This window comes from Chlorocebus sabaeus, chromosome 2, assembly GCF_047675955.1.
Source record: "Chlorocebus sabaeus isolate Y175 chromosome 2, mChlSab1.0.hap1, whole genome shotgun sequence".
NCBI classification, from domain to species: domain Eukaryota; kingdom Metazoa; phylum Chordata; class Mammalia; order Primates; family Cercopithecidae; genus Chlorocebus; species Chlorocebus sabaeus.
Genome location: NC_132905.1, coordinates 62527310 through 62540031, shown reverse-complemented (window position 1 = coordinate 62540031; position 12722 = coordinate 62527310). Strand labels below are relative to the sequence as shown.

The window sequence follows — 12722 nt, the reverse complement described above, 5'->3', positions numbered from 1 at the left end:
AATAATTCCTTGGATGGTCATTGTGAATATATGGTGCTGATGGTTACCATTTATATAGTGATTACTGTGTGCTACATATTCTACTTAGTTACATCCCTTAATTTATTAATTAACTCTGAGAGAAATGCAAATCAAAACCACATTGAGATACCGTCTCACACCAGTCAGAATGTCAAGTATTAAAAACTCAAGAAATGACAGATGTTGGCGAGGCCGTGGAGAAACAGGAATGCTTTTATACTGCCGGTGGGAATGTAAATTAGTTCAACCATTGTGGAAGACAGTGTGGCGATTCCTCAAGGATCTAGAACCAGAAATACCATTTACCCCAGCAATTCCATTACAGGGTACATACCCAAAGAAATATAAATCATTGTATTACAAAGATATGTACATGCGTATGTTCATAGCAGCACTACTCACAATAGCAAAGCAGTAAAATTAATTCCTTGACTTGGAATCAACCCAAATGCCCATCAGTGATAGACTGGATAAATAAAATGTGGTACATATACACCACGGAATACTGTGCAGCCATAAAAAGGAATGAGATTGTGTCCTTTGCAGGGACGTGGATAGAGCTGGAAGCCATTATCCTCAGCAAACTAATGCAGGAAGAGAAAATCAAACAGCATGTTCTCACTCATAAGTGTGAGCCGAATAATGAGAATACATGGACTCAGGGAGGAAAACAACAGACACTAAGGCCTTTTGCAGCGGGTGAGGGGAAGGAGAGCCTCAGGACCAAAAGCTGATGTATGTGGGGCTTAATACCTAGGTGATGGGTTGATAGGTGCAGCAAACCACCATGGCACAGGTTTACCTATGTAACAAACCTGCACATTCTGCACATGTATCCCAGAACTTAAAGTAAAATAAAATTTAAAAAAAGAAAGAAAAGAAAAATGTACTTCATCAAACCTAATGGCTAAAGAAAGGAAGTCTGAATTTAATTATACTCCAGATATCAAAATGAGATGAATAACTGTTATAAAATTTAAGCCATTCTTCTTCTATAAAAAACAAATCATCCCCATTTTACAGATGAGAAAACTGAGACTCTGAGGGTTAAGTTGCTTGGGGTCCAGTGGACAGCTGGAAATGGAAACTTGGGTGGAGTGAGATCCTAAAGCCTGTGCTCCTAACCTTTTCTCTATGCTTCTAACGTCTTCTCCATGACCTGGCCTCTGAGAAGTGAGGTTCTCTTCCATTTTCAAAGACTGAGGGTAGGGCTGAGTGACAGTAAGGGGTGCTGACCCTGGAGCCTGACTACCTGGCTAAGATCCCAGCTCTGCCACTGTCTAGTGGACTTTAACAAGTTATTTAGCCTGTCTGGCCTCAGTTTCCTCATCTGTGAAATGGGAATAGTAACAGCTCCCACTTCTGAGGGCTGCTGTGAGAACTCAGTGACTTAGGGAAGAGCCTGTAGGCAGAGTAAGTGCGAAGTGAGTGTCCACTATGCAGTATCTGTAGGAGTTTACCTCCTTACAAACTGCTGTTGCCCATTCTACAGTTTCATTGGCCTCTGATACCAGATTTGGAAACTGGTTCCTATCAGAACATAACCTTTACATCTTATGAAAGAGGAAGCAATGGGCTTCTTGGCAGATGCTGTGTATTTGTTCGCACCGGGGTTCAGGCACTTCTGCGCCCTCTCATGGGAGGGGTCTATCTTTGCAGGCCGGAGTGTGCAGCCTTACAAGTTGCAAGGCCCCCTTCAGCGATCTGAGCCTGGCACAAGGATCCGATTGACCTACACATCCTCAGGGTTCGCAACACACCAGGTTACTGTGACCTGGCTTAAAAACAAACACGAGCTCCCAAACCCCCAGACCAGCGTCCAGTACAGTGGATACACCTACAATGTGACCAGCAGTGTGCTTGTCCTGCTGACGGATGATGATGTATTCTCCCATGTCATTTGCCATGTTGAGCACAAGTTGACGCTGTTTTTCCAGAAAACCATTGGCCTGGACCAGTACCTCCGGGGTAAGATCTCTCTCTCTCTGCTCAGCTGAGGCAGTGCAGAGATGGGGTGGGGACTTCTCTGAGCCTCAGTTTCCTCAATGAAAAATGAGGAAGAACCCTCAAAGATAAGCAAGCACATTCCTTGTTTGATTGAGGCAAGAATTTAGTGAAATAATACCTGTAAAGTGCTTAAGACAGTGCCTTGCTCATGCTAACTACTCAGAAGTGGCAATTGTTGTTAGTTGGTATTATTATTTACAGCACTTCTCAGAACACTTCTTTCATCTGTAAAATGGAGACAGGATATCTTCTGGGAATTCAATTTTATTATTATCATTATTTTATATGAAGAAGATTTGAAGGGCTTGGGAAACTAAATTCTAGGGCCTATGATGTCTTTAGATGGGTTGAACCAATGCTTGGCTGACACGAATTCCATGAGGTCATAAAGTATCATGCCTAGAAGAAATCTTAATGCTCCTTCCACTGTTCTGACAACTGTAAAAGTTAGAGAAGGCAAGTGAGTGGTCCAAGCTTGCGTAGCAGTAAAATTAATTCCTTGAAGGTATGTTGGACTTTAAAATCTACAAAATATGTCTCTCTTCTTTTTCTCATTCACCAAATAGGGGGAGAAGTGTGCTATTAGGAAGTACACAGATCTTATTACATGGAGGAAGATATTGGTAGTAATGTCTCAAACATTTACAGCTCACAGACAGTAAGGCACACTCGTGTGAATGGACTTTAATGTGTAGAACTGCCCTATACTGTTTGTGCCATTTGTGAGTTACAGAAGGAAACCGAGGCTCAAAGAAGTGAAGGCTGCTTAAGGTTGTAAAGCTGGTGAGTGAGAAACCTTGGCGTGAATTCCGGCTTCCAACTCTGCTCTATTTACCAGTTATGGGATCTCCTGCAAGTTGCTTATGTTCTCCCATCCTCAGTATCTTTGTCTGTAAAACAGAGAAAGGATAGTTCAGGGAATCTTCCTTATCTGAGTATTTATTATGTAATTCTCTGGAGCTAGGACAATTGTGTTGAGAAAGCAAAAGCTATAGAAAATATAAATTTTCAAAAATAATTGATTACATATAAAATTAGCTCCCACTCCAAGCCCTTCCCTATTCAACACTGCATGCATCTCAGGGCTGTGCTTCCTCTCATGGAAATATCTTTATGGCTGTCTTTATTTGAGTTCCCCTGAAAGCAAAGCCTGCACCCAGGACTTGGGGGCAGGTGGTTGGAGGGTGATGCTGAGAGGTTGGGATGGGGGCAGGGGCAGGGAGAGAGATACTAGCTTTGTAGGGAGTCAGCCAAGAAAGAGTGAGTTATTGAGCTGGGTGCCCCTGTGGACCACTGGGGCCCAATGACACTGGATACCCTCTGAAGAACCGGGTAGAATATGCCTGAGAATTGTCTCATGAAGGAGGAGAGGTGGGGATGTGCCTGCAGTTGGGAGGTGGCATTTCATGTTTACAGAGAGAAATCCCAGGCAGAGAAGAGGAAAGGGTTTTGGAAGCCCAAGGTGGGACTCAGTGTGAGTGGTACTGCTTTGCACCACTGCAGTGAGGTCAGGCAGCTGGGAGAGGAGGCGTGGAGCCCAGAAACCCTCTGCTATAGGGTTGGTCTTGCCTTGATTGAAGTGTGGCAAACCTCACACCATCTTGTGCAAATTGAATCCATATTCATTGCAAAGTGCAATCTGAGATCTTGCAAAAGTTGTATTTCAAGAAGTTGAGGCAGGTGATATTGGGGAGCTGCAGGGATCACAGGCAAAGCCTTTGACTGTTAAAAATGGAATCATAATAATAAGAAAAAATTCATGATGCTAATGATACTGTGGGCACTTCAAAAGAGAGCACTTGGATTAAAAGAGACCCCTATGAAAATCAATAGGACACTCAAATAATTTCAGATGATTTTTCAAAATTACTCTTTAATGATTGTGTGAGATTTGAAATGAAGGATTTGTTGGTCCTATAGTATAAATTCTCAGAAAAAACCATGCCAGCTTCCATCCACTCCTAACACTTATTCTTCTAAGAGATGGTGCCTCTTCGCAATTATATTCTATATTTGTATGCAAATATACATTAAGTAAATTTTTAAAAATTTAAATGCTTTTCAAGATGACATTCCAACCAATTCCTTTTTTACAATTTCTATGAAATTGAGGCCTGATTTTGTATAGGCTGCTTCTAAGTGGAACTTTTTTTTTTTTCTGATACCAAGTAGCTTCAGTGTTTACATTATTTGGTTTTGTGAGAATTAAATAAGAAAATGCATGCACACTGCCTCAAACATTGACATTCAGGGGATGGGAGCAGTTGTCATCAGCTGTGCTCAGGCCTTTGTCCTCCCGACACTGGCCCTGACACCAGACAGCCAGGAAAACTCACTGGCGGTTGAAATGGGCCATCTCAGCCTCTTACCTGTTTTTATACTTTTTGGTCCTTGCCACCTTCTAGAACCCATGGCAGTTGTGTGGAGGCACCTTACCCTGCCCTCTTCTCCACGGGCACCACCCCAGTTACCAAGATTTCAACACCCGGAGTCCTCCATTCTCAGGCCTTGCTCTTTTCTTCTTGAGATCCCTGTGCTCTCCTGGTGTGCTGAAAGGGAAACACTAAGTTCAGGTAACAAGCTCAAGGAGGGTGTCTGCCTCAGCTGCCATTAGCAACATCACTGATAAAATTTTACAAGTCTGGGGAGGTTGAGGATGATAAAATATTTGGGAGTTGGATTTCTGTAACTCCTTCAAATTTCACTACCAAAAGAGTTGCTTCCTCTACCCGAGAACAAGAGCTGAAATCTCTCTTAACTAGGCCCACGAGAGCTGATCTGACCTCAGAGAATTTCATAATTTTAGAGTCTTAGAAACAGAGGGAAAGTGACTGGCATAGGTCTCACAGTTGGCTATGGTATCAGTGCGAGGACCAGAATCCGGATCAACCAACCCTTAGTTTACTGTTAGAGCTGCATGGTGTTGTGTGTTCATAAGAAGTCTACTGAAATATTTAGTGTTTTATAAGATTTCAAATTTGTCCAGTTTTCCTTATTGTGAATACATTCTATTGCATAGCTGAAAATCTGGTTGAAAAAATTCTAGAAGTCATGAGATCATAATTTTGGAAGCCTAGAATCATAAATGCTTATAGCCTTGTAGTTTGGGTGTTAGAATAGCATAAAGGTAAAACCTGCTGTCTCTGGTGTAAACCCACCTTTGCTATTTGTGCCCTCAGGCAAGTTACTTAACCTCTCTAATCTGAAGCTCCTTCCTATGTGCAATCTTAATATGTTGGCTTCTAAGACTTAGAGTCTGTGAATCTTCAAATCTTAAATTTATCTAGTCATAGAGTAAGTTAAATGATTTGTAGCTTCTTCAGTGGAATTCATACCTCATCTTTTCATCTTTAATGGCCAAAGTGAAAAAGAAAAGAAAGATTAAATGGCTTTCATCAATCCCATCCAACCATCCACTCATCCATCCATCCATCGATCCATCCATCTATCTATCGATCCATCCATCCATCCATCCACTCATCCATCCCCCCCACCCATCCATCCATCTATCCATCCATCCACTCATCCATCCATCCATCCATCCATCCATCCATCCATCCAAGCATGCATTCACTCATGAATTTTCACTGTCATTCAATCATGCATTTCCTTATGTGTGCATTTGTTAACCAATACCTAAAATATTCCTCTGTGGCAGGCTCTGGTTAGGCCTAGGCAGATGACTTCATCCTCAAGGAGCTTTCAGGCACCTACAGATGGCTTCCCACAATAATTATTTGTTTTCTCTGGGCTTTGTCAGTTCCCCCTACAGTGACAGTGTTCCAGTCTTCCACCTCCTCCAGCTTGGTGGCCGTTACTTGCCTCGTGCAAAGATTCTATCCACAAAACGTGCACCTCACCTGGCTAGAGGATTGCCATACACTCAAAGGCGCTGAGCAACCCACATTCAAGAAGAATGATGATGGGTCCTACACCCTGGAAAACCTGCTGCTGGTGAATGCATCAGTGCAGGGGCCTGAGCGGGTGCTTACCTGCATGGTGGAACATGAGGGACAGCCTCCCAAACGGGCCAATCTCATACTGTCCACAAGAGCCCACACTGCTTATAAGCCCATTGGGAGCACAGGTAAGTTCATGTCTTCTTCTATGAGCACCTGGGGTCACTTCTGTATCCTGAGTGGATTTCAGAAGGTACTGGGAGGAGGGAGAGCTTGATAATCAGTGAGGTCTTATCCCACTTGAGAGTCTGCAATTCCTTAAATAACCGGAATGGTTTCTGGCCGGTGGATTCCTTTAAATCTGGCCATCCTGAAAGATTCTTTAATTTCTGTGGAAAGAGTGATCTCCTGGCTCAATCTCCTTCAAAATTCCCAAGAGAGAGTTCAGCTTAGTGCACTCACTACTGGTGCTTCTGAGGTGGTTGTCAGCAAAGCTGTCTTGTTTCAAATATTTGTTTCAGTTATATGGAGGCGAGCTTGCCAGCACATAAAACCTGTTTGCGTGATGTTTGCTTCAATGGTAGAATAGGCTCTTCGACTTGATTCTTGCACAGGCACTTCACCCATGTGTGCTTCAGTCTGCTTATCTGTAGATAGTGTCTAAAAGAGGTTCCTAATTCATCGTCTTTATGAAGATTAAATGAATTAATACACGTAAACTTTACATACGGTCTACAATAAATGTCAGCTATTGATACCTATTATTTGAATTCAGGTAAGATTATTTTAAAATTTAGTTTCCAGTAGTTACAGCTTTGTAAACTTAAGCAGTTGAGTCAATTACCTTCCCATAACCTCAGTTTACTCATCTAGAAAATGGTGCTAATGATACCAAACTCTTAAGATTGTAGCCAAGTTATATTAAATGACCACAGGCCTTTGGGACATGGAGCTGATTCTATTATACTTAGGTTTGTGCCTCTAAAGCCTTTGCACAGTGGCTGATATGTGTCAGATATTCAAATCAGCATTTGTTGAGCCAAATTCAAGGTAAGGCTTATAGGTCAAGGTCAACTCTTATTTCCAAGAGAGAACTACAGAATCAGGTGCCACCTGCAAGCTCTGGAACTTCTTGACAACATGACCTCAGAGAAGGCATTTAAACTCACAGAGCCCCCATGTGATGGCTCCTTCTATCCTTTGGCATTTAGGTCCAGAGATGCCTGCCCTTATCTTTGTGGTTTTCCTCCTGGGCCTCAAGGTGCTGCTGGTGATGAGTTTCACAGCGACCTACATCTGCAGGAAGTGGAACCTGTGACAGGTGAGCATAGGATGGGCCTTAGTCTTCAGGAGTGGGTGACAGGCTGGCAAGAGGCTTACAGGGCAAGCCCACAAAGTCACTGGGGCCCTCAAGAGTGATCCAGCCTCAAGGGAAGGTTGTGAACACTCTTTATTTTCTCCAAATGTTTTCTGGGATTCCCAGAGTCTTTCAACTCCATGCATTGTGTAGTGCCTTGGAGGTGGAAAGGTTTCAAATTCCATTCTTTGAGACCCTGGAGATGGGGGGAGGGGGGATCCAAGGTGTAGTAGTGGTATGAATGTTGAGACCCAAACTCCAGAGTACCCCAATACACCGTTACATGTTTCGATTTTCATATGATATATTTTGGGGATGCATAAGGAAAGTATTGCTAAAATCAATGAATAGAACCTATTCAAGGGACTTGGAGGTTCTGACTAGTGGCAAAGATGAATGTGGATATGGGAGAGAGTTTAGAATCCAGAAAGTGGCATTGGGGTGTAATGAGTAGGGGCCTTACTTCTGATCTGTGCCACGAATCCAGACCAAGCAGAATACCTGCCATATAGTAGGTGCTCAATAAATATTTGTGAAATTAATACATGAATAAACAAACACATGAATGAATGATTTTTTTTCTCTACAGCCCCTGCATGCCCTGTGATACATTACTTCCAGCCTTCTTGAAGGCGTTCAAGCGGGGAGAAGCTGCAAGGACTTATAGGTCACTAAAGACCCCTTTATTCCGTCCCTGCCACCCCCATCGCGGACACACTCCCTTCTGCACACCCTCCTGATGTTCCTTCCCTCAGAGCTTTGGAGCTGAGTCAGGGACGGATTTTCTTCATAAGGATTCCAGGGATGTCTTGACCCTCATGTACTGAGCTTCAAATTGGCCCTGCTTCCACCCAAGAGAACTAAGCTGATCATTCTACCCTGGTCATGAACAATCCTTAATTTTCAAAGCAGTTTTTACTTTTGTGCAGGGTTTTTGAAGATATGATTTCATTTGAACACACATATATTTTGAAATCACTGGTAAGTTGCATAAGCATTTTTCTCTTCTGAAATGTACAGAAAAAATACAAGCAGTACCCAAGGACCTACCATCCTATCTTTTAAAAATAGTCACATTTGCCATTATGATCTTCAGTTCTTAAAAAAAAAAAAAAAAAAACACTGTTGTGAATTTATCATTCTCAAGCATGATTTTATAACTTTATAACATATGTATAAATCCTTAAGCAATGTATAGTATTACTTTTATATTTTTAACATTATATAGATGCTATGATACTGTACACAGCATCTGGAACTTTTTTTTTTATGCTTAACACAGTTTGTGAGGTTTATTCCTGTTGATATGTGGAGATATATTTTATTAATTTTGCACTGTTCTGTGGTCTTCTCTTGTAAGAATATGCCACAATTTATCAATTCTTCTCAAGACAGATTTTGAAGCTTCATTCAGTGTTTTGCTAGTACAACTTTGCAGCAAACATTCTTATATTTGTTTCCCTGGGCATGTGTGGGAGAGTCCGCCTTGTTCCTCTAGCTTGGGGCACAAAGCTGCAGTATTGGTATGATTTGGGAGCTTTTGTTACATAAAAAGAATTTCCAATTGTTGCTTAAGTTTTACTCTTTCCATTTATCCCTTTCATCTCGCTATATCTGTCTCTCTCTATATATATACAATATTTTTGAATGTTTATTGCATTTTTAAAATAGATAACTTTTAGGAAGTTAAAGAGTTAAGGAGTTTTCCTTTCTTCTATGCTGATATTAACATATTTTAAAATCAAACAAAAGCAAAAGAAATCATCACCAGCAGACTTGAATTATAAGAAATACTAGTGGACACACTACAGGCACAAAGAAAATGACACCAGGTGTAAATCTGGATCCACACAAAAGAATGAAGAACAGAAAAAGTAAATAGATGCATAAATTTAAGACATTTAAACAAAACTCTATAGATGATAAGTGAATGTTTAAAACTAAAAATAATAATAATGCAATGTGGATGTTATGATAATAATGCATCAATATCATATAATACCTGAAACAATGGCACAAAGGCTGGGAGCGGGAATTGGATGTACACAGCCAGAGTATTCCTATACTATACATACAGTGGTATACATATTGGGACTTCTTTTTCAGGATCACTGTATAATTTTATATTTTTCATGTTGTCTTTTATGCCATTTACAAACAGCTTTTTTTAATATAAACCTTGTGCATTTTTATTAAATTTATCTTTTTAAGACTTAAATGTAAGATCTGGAATTACAAAAAGAAGAAAACTTGGGAAAAGCTCTTCTGGACACTGGCTGAGGCAAAGACGGAGTCTCACTCCATCACCCAGGCTAGGGTGCAGTGGCATGATCTCAGCTCACTGCAACCTCCACCTCCCAGGTTCTAGCAATTCTCCTGCCTCAGTCTCCCAAGGAGCTGGGATTACAGACGCGCACCACATCTCGCTATATTTTTCTGGTGGTGTGTGTGCACACGTGTGTGTATGCACTACAGATGGTAGGAATCTTATGTGTTTTATAGGTAGGAATCTTATCTTTTTTTCTAGAAGGATTAATTATCCAGCACTTCCTGATGTTCACTGCCACCTTTGCTGTATAGCGAGTGTCTATAATTCTGTGGTTCCTTTGATGAGCTCTTTGTTCCGATGATCTACTTGTCTAGCTGTCTGTCAATACAGGCAAATTAAATTGTGCTTCACTTTACTGCACTTCACAGATATCACGTTTTTCGCAAATTGACGGTTTGTGGCAACCCTGCATTGAGCAAGTCTATTGGTGCCATGTTTCCAACAGCATGTGCCCAATCCGTGTCTCTGTCACATTTTAGTAATTCTTGAAATATTTCAAATTATAATAATTATTATATCTGATATCTGTGATTAATGATATTTGATGTTATTATTGTAACGGTTTTGTGGCTCCACGAACCACGTCCTTATGAAACAGCACACTTGATGGAAAAATGTCTTGTATGTTCTGACGGCTCCACCTACTGGTCGTTCCCCCATCTTGCTCCGTCTCCTCAGGCCTCCCCACTTACCCTGAGGCACAGGAAGGCACAATAACCCGAAATTAGGCCGATTAATAACCCTGCAACGGCCTCTAAGTGCTCAAGTGAAAGTGAGAGTTGCAAATCTCTCACTTTAAATCAAATCTAGAAATGATGAAGCTTAGTAAAAAAAGGCTTGCCCAAAGCTGAGACAGGCTGAAAGCTAGGCTTCTTGCACCAAACACGCAGCCAGCTGTGAATGCAAAGGAAAAGTTTTTGAAGGAAATTAAAAATACTACTCCAGTGAGCACATGAATGATAAGAAAGCAACACAAACTTATTGCTGATGTGGACAAAATTTCAGTGGTCTCGATAGATGATCGAACTAGCCACAACATTCTCCTGCAATATCTCCAAGGTATGCTTGTATCTGGCTTAGCGTAGCTCTACAGTAAGTTTTGATATCTCTTTTGGGAAAATCATTTCACCTTTTCTTATCCAAAATTGTTGTGACTATTCTTGGCCCAAATGCATTTTAGACTCACTTTATCAAGTTTCATGAAAAATCCTTTTAGATTTATTATTTGATTCCACGGAATTCATATATTATTTTGGAGACATTTACATTTTTCCAGTGTTGAGCCTTCCCATTTATGGGCGTGGTATACTGCTACTTATTTAGGTTTTCTTTTATGAAGTTCAGTTTACAATTTTACAGTTTTTTTCTCTATAATGGTCTTACGCATCTTTAGTTAGAGACGCCTTTAATATTTTCCAGTTTATGGAATCTTTAAAATTTATTATTACTTTTTTCAGTGGTTGTTGACTACTGAATAGGATCGCAATTGAGTTTTGAACATCAATCTTATAGCTGGAAAGCTTATGAAATTCTCTTACTAGTGCTAACAGTATGGATATTCTTTTTATATACAACTCCTTTTTTTTTTTTTTTTAGATGAAGTCTTGCTTTGTTGCCCAGACTGGAGTGCAGTGGCGTGATCTTGGCTCACTGCAACCTCCGCCTCCCAGGTTCAAGCGATTCTCCTATCTCAGCGTCCCGAGTAGGTGGGATTACAGGTGCATGCCACCACACCAGGAGACAGGGTTCCACTGTGTTGACCAGGCTGGTAGTGAATTCCTGACCTCTAGTGATCCACCCTTCTCACCTCCCAAAGTGCTGAGATTACAGGTGTGAGCCACCACACCTGGCCTTTATGTGTAACTCCTATAACATTCATCTAATGATCTAAATTAGTGTTTATCTTTGTCAAAGTTACATGTACACACTATTTAAGAGTCAAATAAATAGTTATATAAGTTTTACATACAAAAATTGGAGTCTCCCTAACATCCAACCATGTTCTATCTCCCAGAAGCAACTATTCTCAACTTTTAATGGATTATCTTAGATTGTTACTGCCATATCTCATATAACGTTTATATCACCACTTCTTCATTTTTCAGTAATAGGCATTATTTTTGACCTCCCATGATTGCAGATGGTAATATAATGCTCCATCATTGCTGATTTAATGCCACACATGAACACTTTCTATTCCCCATCAACTGAATATGATTATATTGTAATTTGGGATACTTTAAGAGTCAGTGTCTGTATTGTAATAAGTGTTTGGATATTCTTTCTTTCTCCTTCCTTCCTTCCTTCCTTCCTTCTTTCCCATCCTCCCTCCCTCCCTCCTTCCTTCCTTCCTTTCTTTTTTTTTCTTTTTGAGATGGAGTCTTACTCTGTCACCCAGGCTAGAGTACAATGGCATGATCTTGGCTCACCGCAATCTCTGACCCCTGGGTTTAAGCAATTCTCCTGCCTCAGCCTCCCTAGTAGCTGGAATTATAGGCATGCACCACCACGGCTGGCTAATTTTTGTATTTTTAGTAGAGATGGAGTTTCACCATGTTGGCCAGGCTGGTCTCAAACTCCTGACCTCAAATGATCCACCCACCTTGGCCTCCCAAAGTGCTGGGATTACAGACGTGAACCTCCCTGCCCAGCTGAACATTATTTCCAGCTGAGTCTGGTAATATTCCCAGCTTTTGCTTATGTTCAGTCTCTCCTGTGTATGTTTGTGTAATCAACACTATAGTCAAAATACAGACAATTCCATAACCATAAAGGTCTCCCTGGTGCTACCTCATTATAGTGATACCCACCCTCACCATACTAAGTCTGGCAAATGCTAATCTCTTCTATATCTCCATATTTTGACAATGTTATGTAAATGGGATCATACAGTATGCAACATTTTGAGTTTGAGTTTTTCACTCAACATAATGCCTTTGCCATCCTTACAAGTTGTTGCATATATAAATAATTTTTTTTTTTATTGCTGAGTGGTATTTTATTGTATGAATGCATACTGTTTGTTAGCCATTCACTTGTAAGACAAATTTGTCTTACACTGGTTGTTTCCAGGGTTTGCTGTTACAAATAAATCTGCTACAAACATTTG

The 12722-nt window shown here is 40.8% G+C and overlaps 1 protein-coding gene and 1 long non-coding RNA gene across 3 annotated transcripts in view; one reads left to right on the top strand and one right to left on the bottom strand.

Annotated features, from left to right (window-relative positions):
• The window catches only part of LOC103215761 (signal-regulatory protein beta-1-like), a 40231-nt gene extending 27513 nt beyond the window's left edge, over positions 1–12718 (top strand). Inside the window, exons 3-7 of one of the 2 annotated variants that reach the window (XR_012090293.1) lie at positions 1681–1989; positions 5789–6115; positions 7139–7248; positions 7874–8265; positions 11210–12718. Coding sequence is in view for 1 of the 2 variants with exons in the window: in XM_073008883.1 (XP_072864984.1) it covers positions 1681–1989; positions 5789–6115; positions 7139–7245 (743 nt within the window). In the remaining variant the exon portion in view is untranslated. Of the gene's footprint in view, positions 1–1680; positions 1990–5788; positions 6116–7138; positions 7249–7873 lie in introns of both variants that reach the window. The other variant, XM_073008883.1, reaches the window with a different exon arrangement.
• Positions 1887–12722, bottom strand: part of LOC103215742 (uncharacterized) — a 58076-nt gene continuing 47240 nt past the window's right edge. The window contains exons 3-4 of the long non-coding RNA XR_490286.3: positions 4398–4577; positions 1887–2918 (exon numbers count right to left, since the gene is read on the bottom strand). This is a non-coding gene — a long non-coding RNA (uncharacterized lncRNA). The remainder of the gene's footprint in view (positions 2919–4397; positions 4578–12722) is intronic.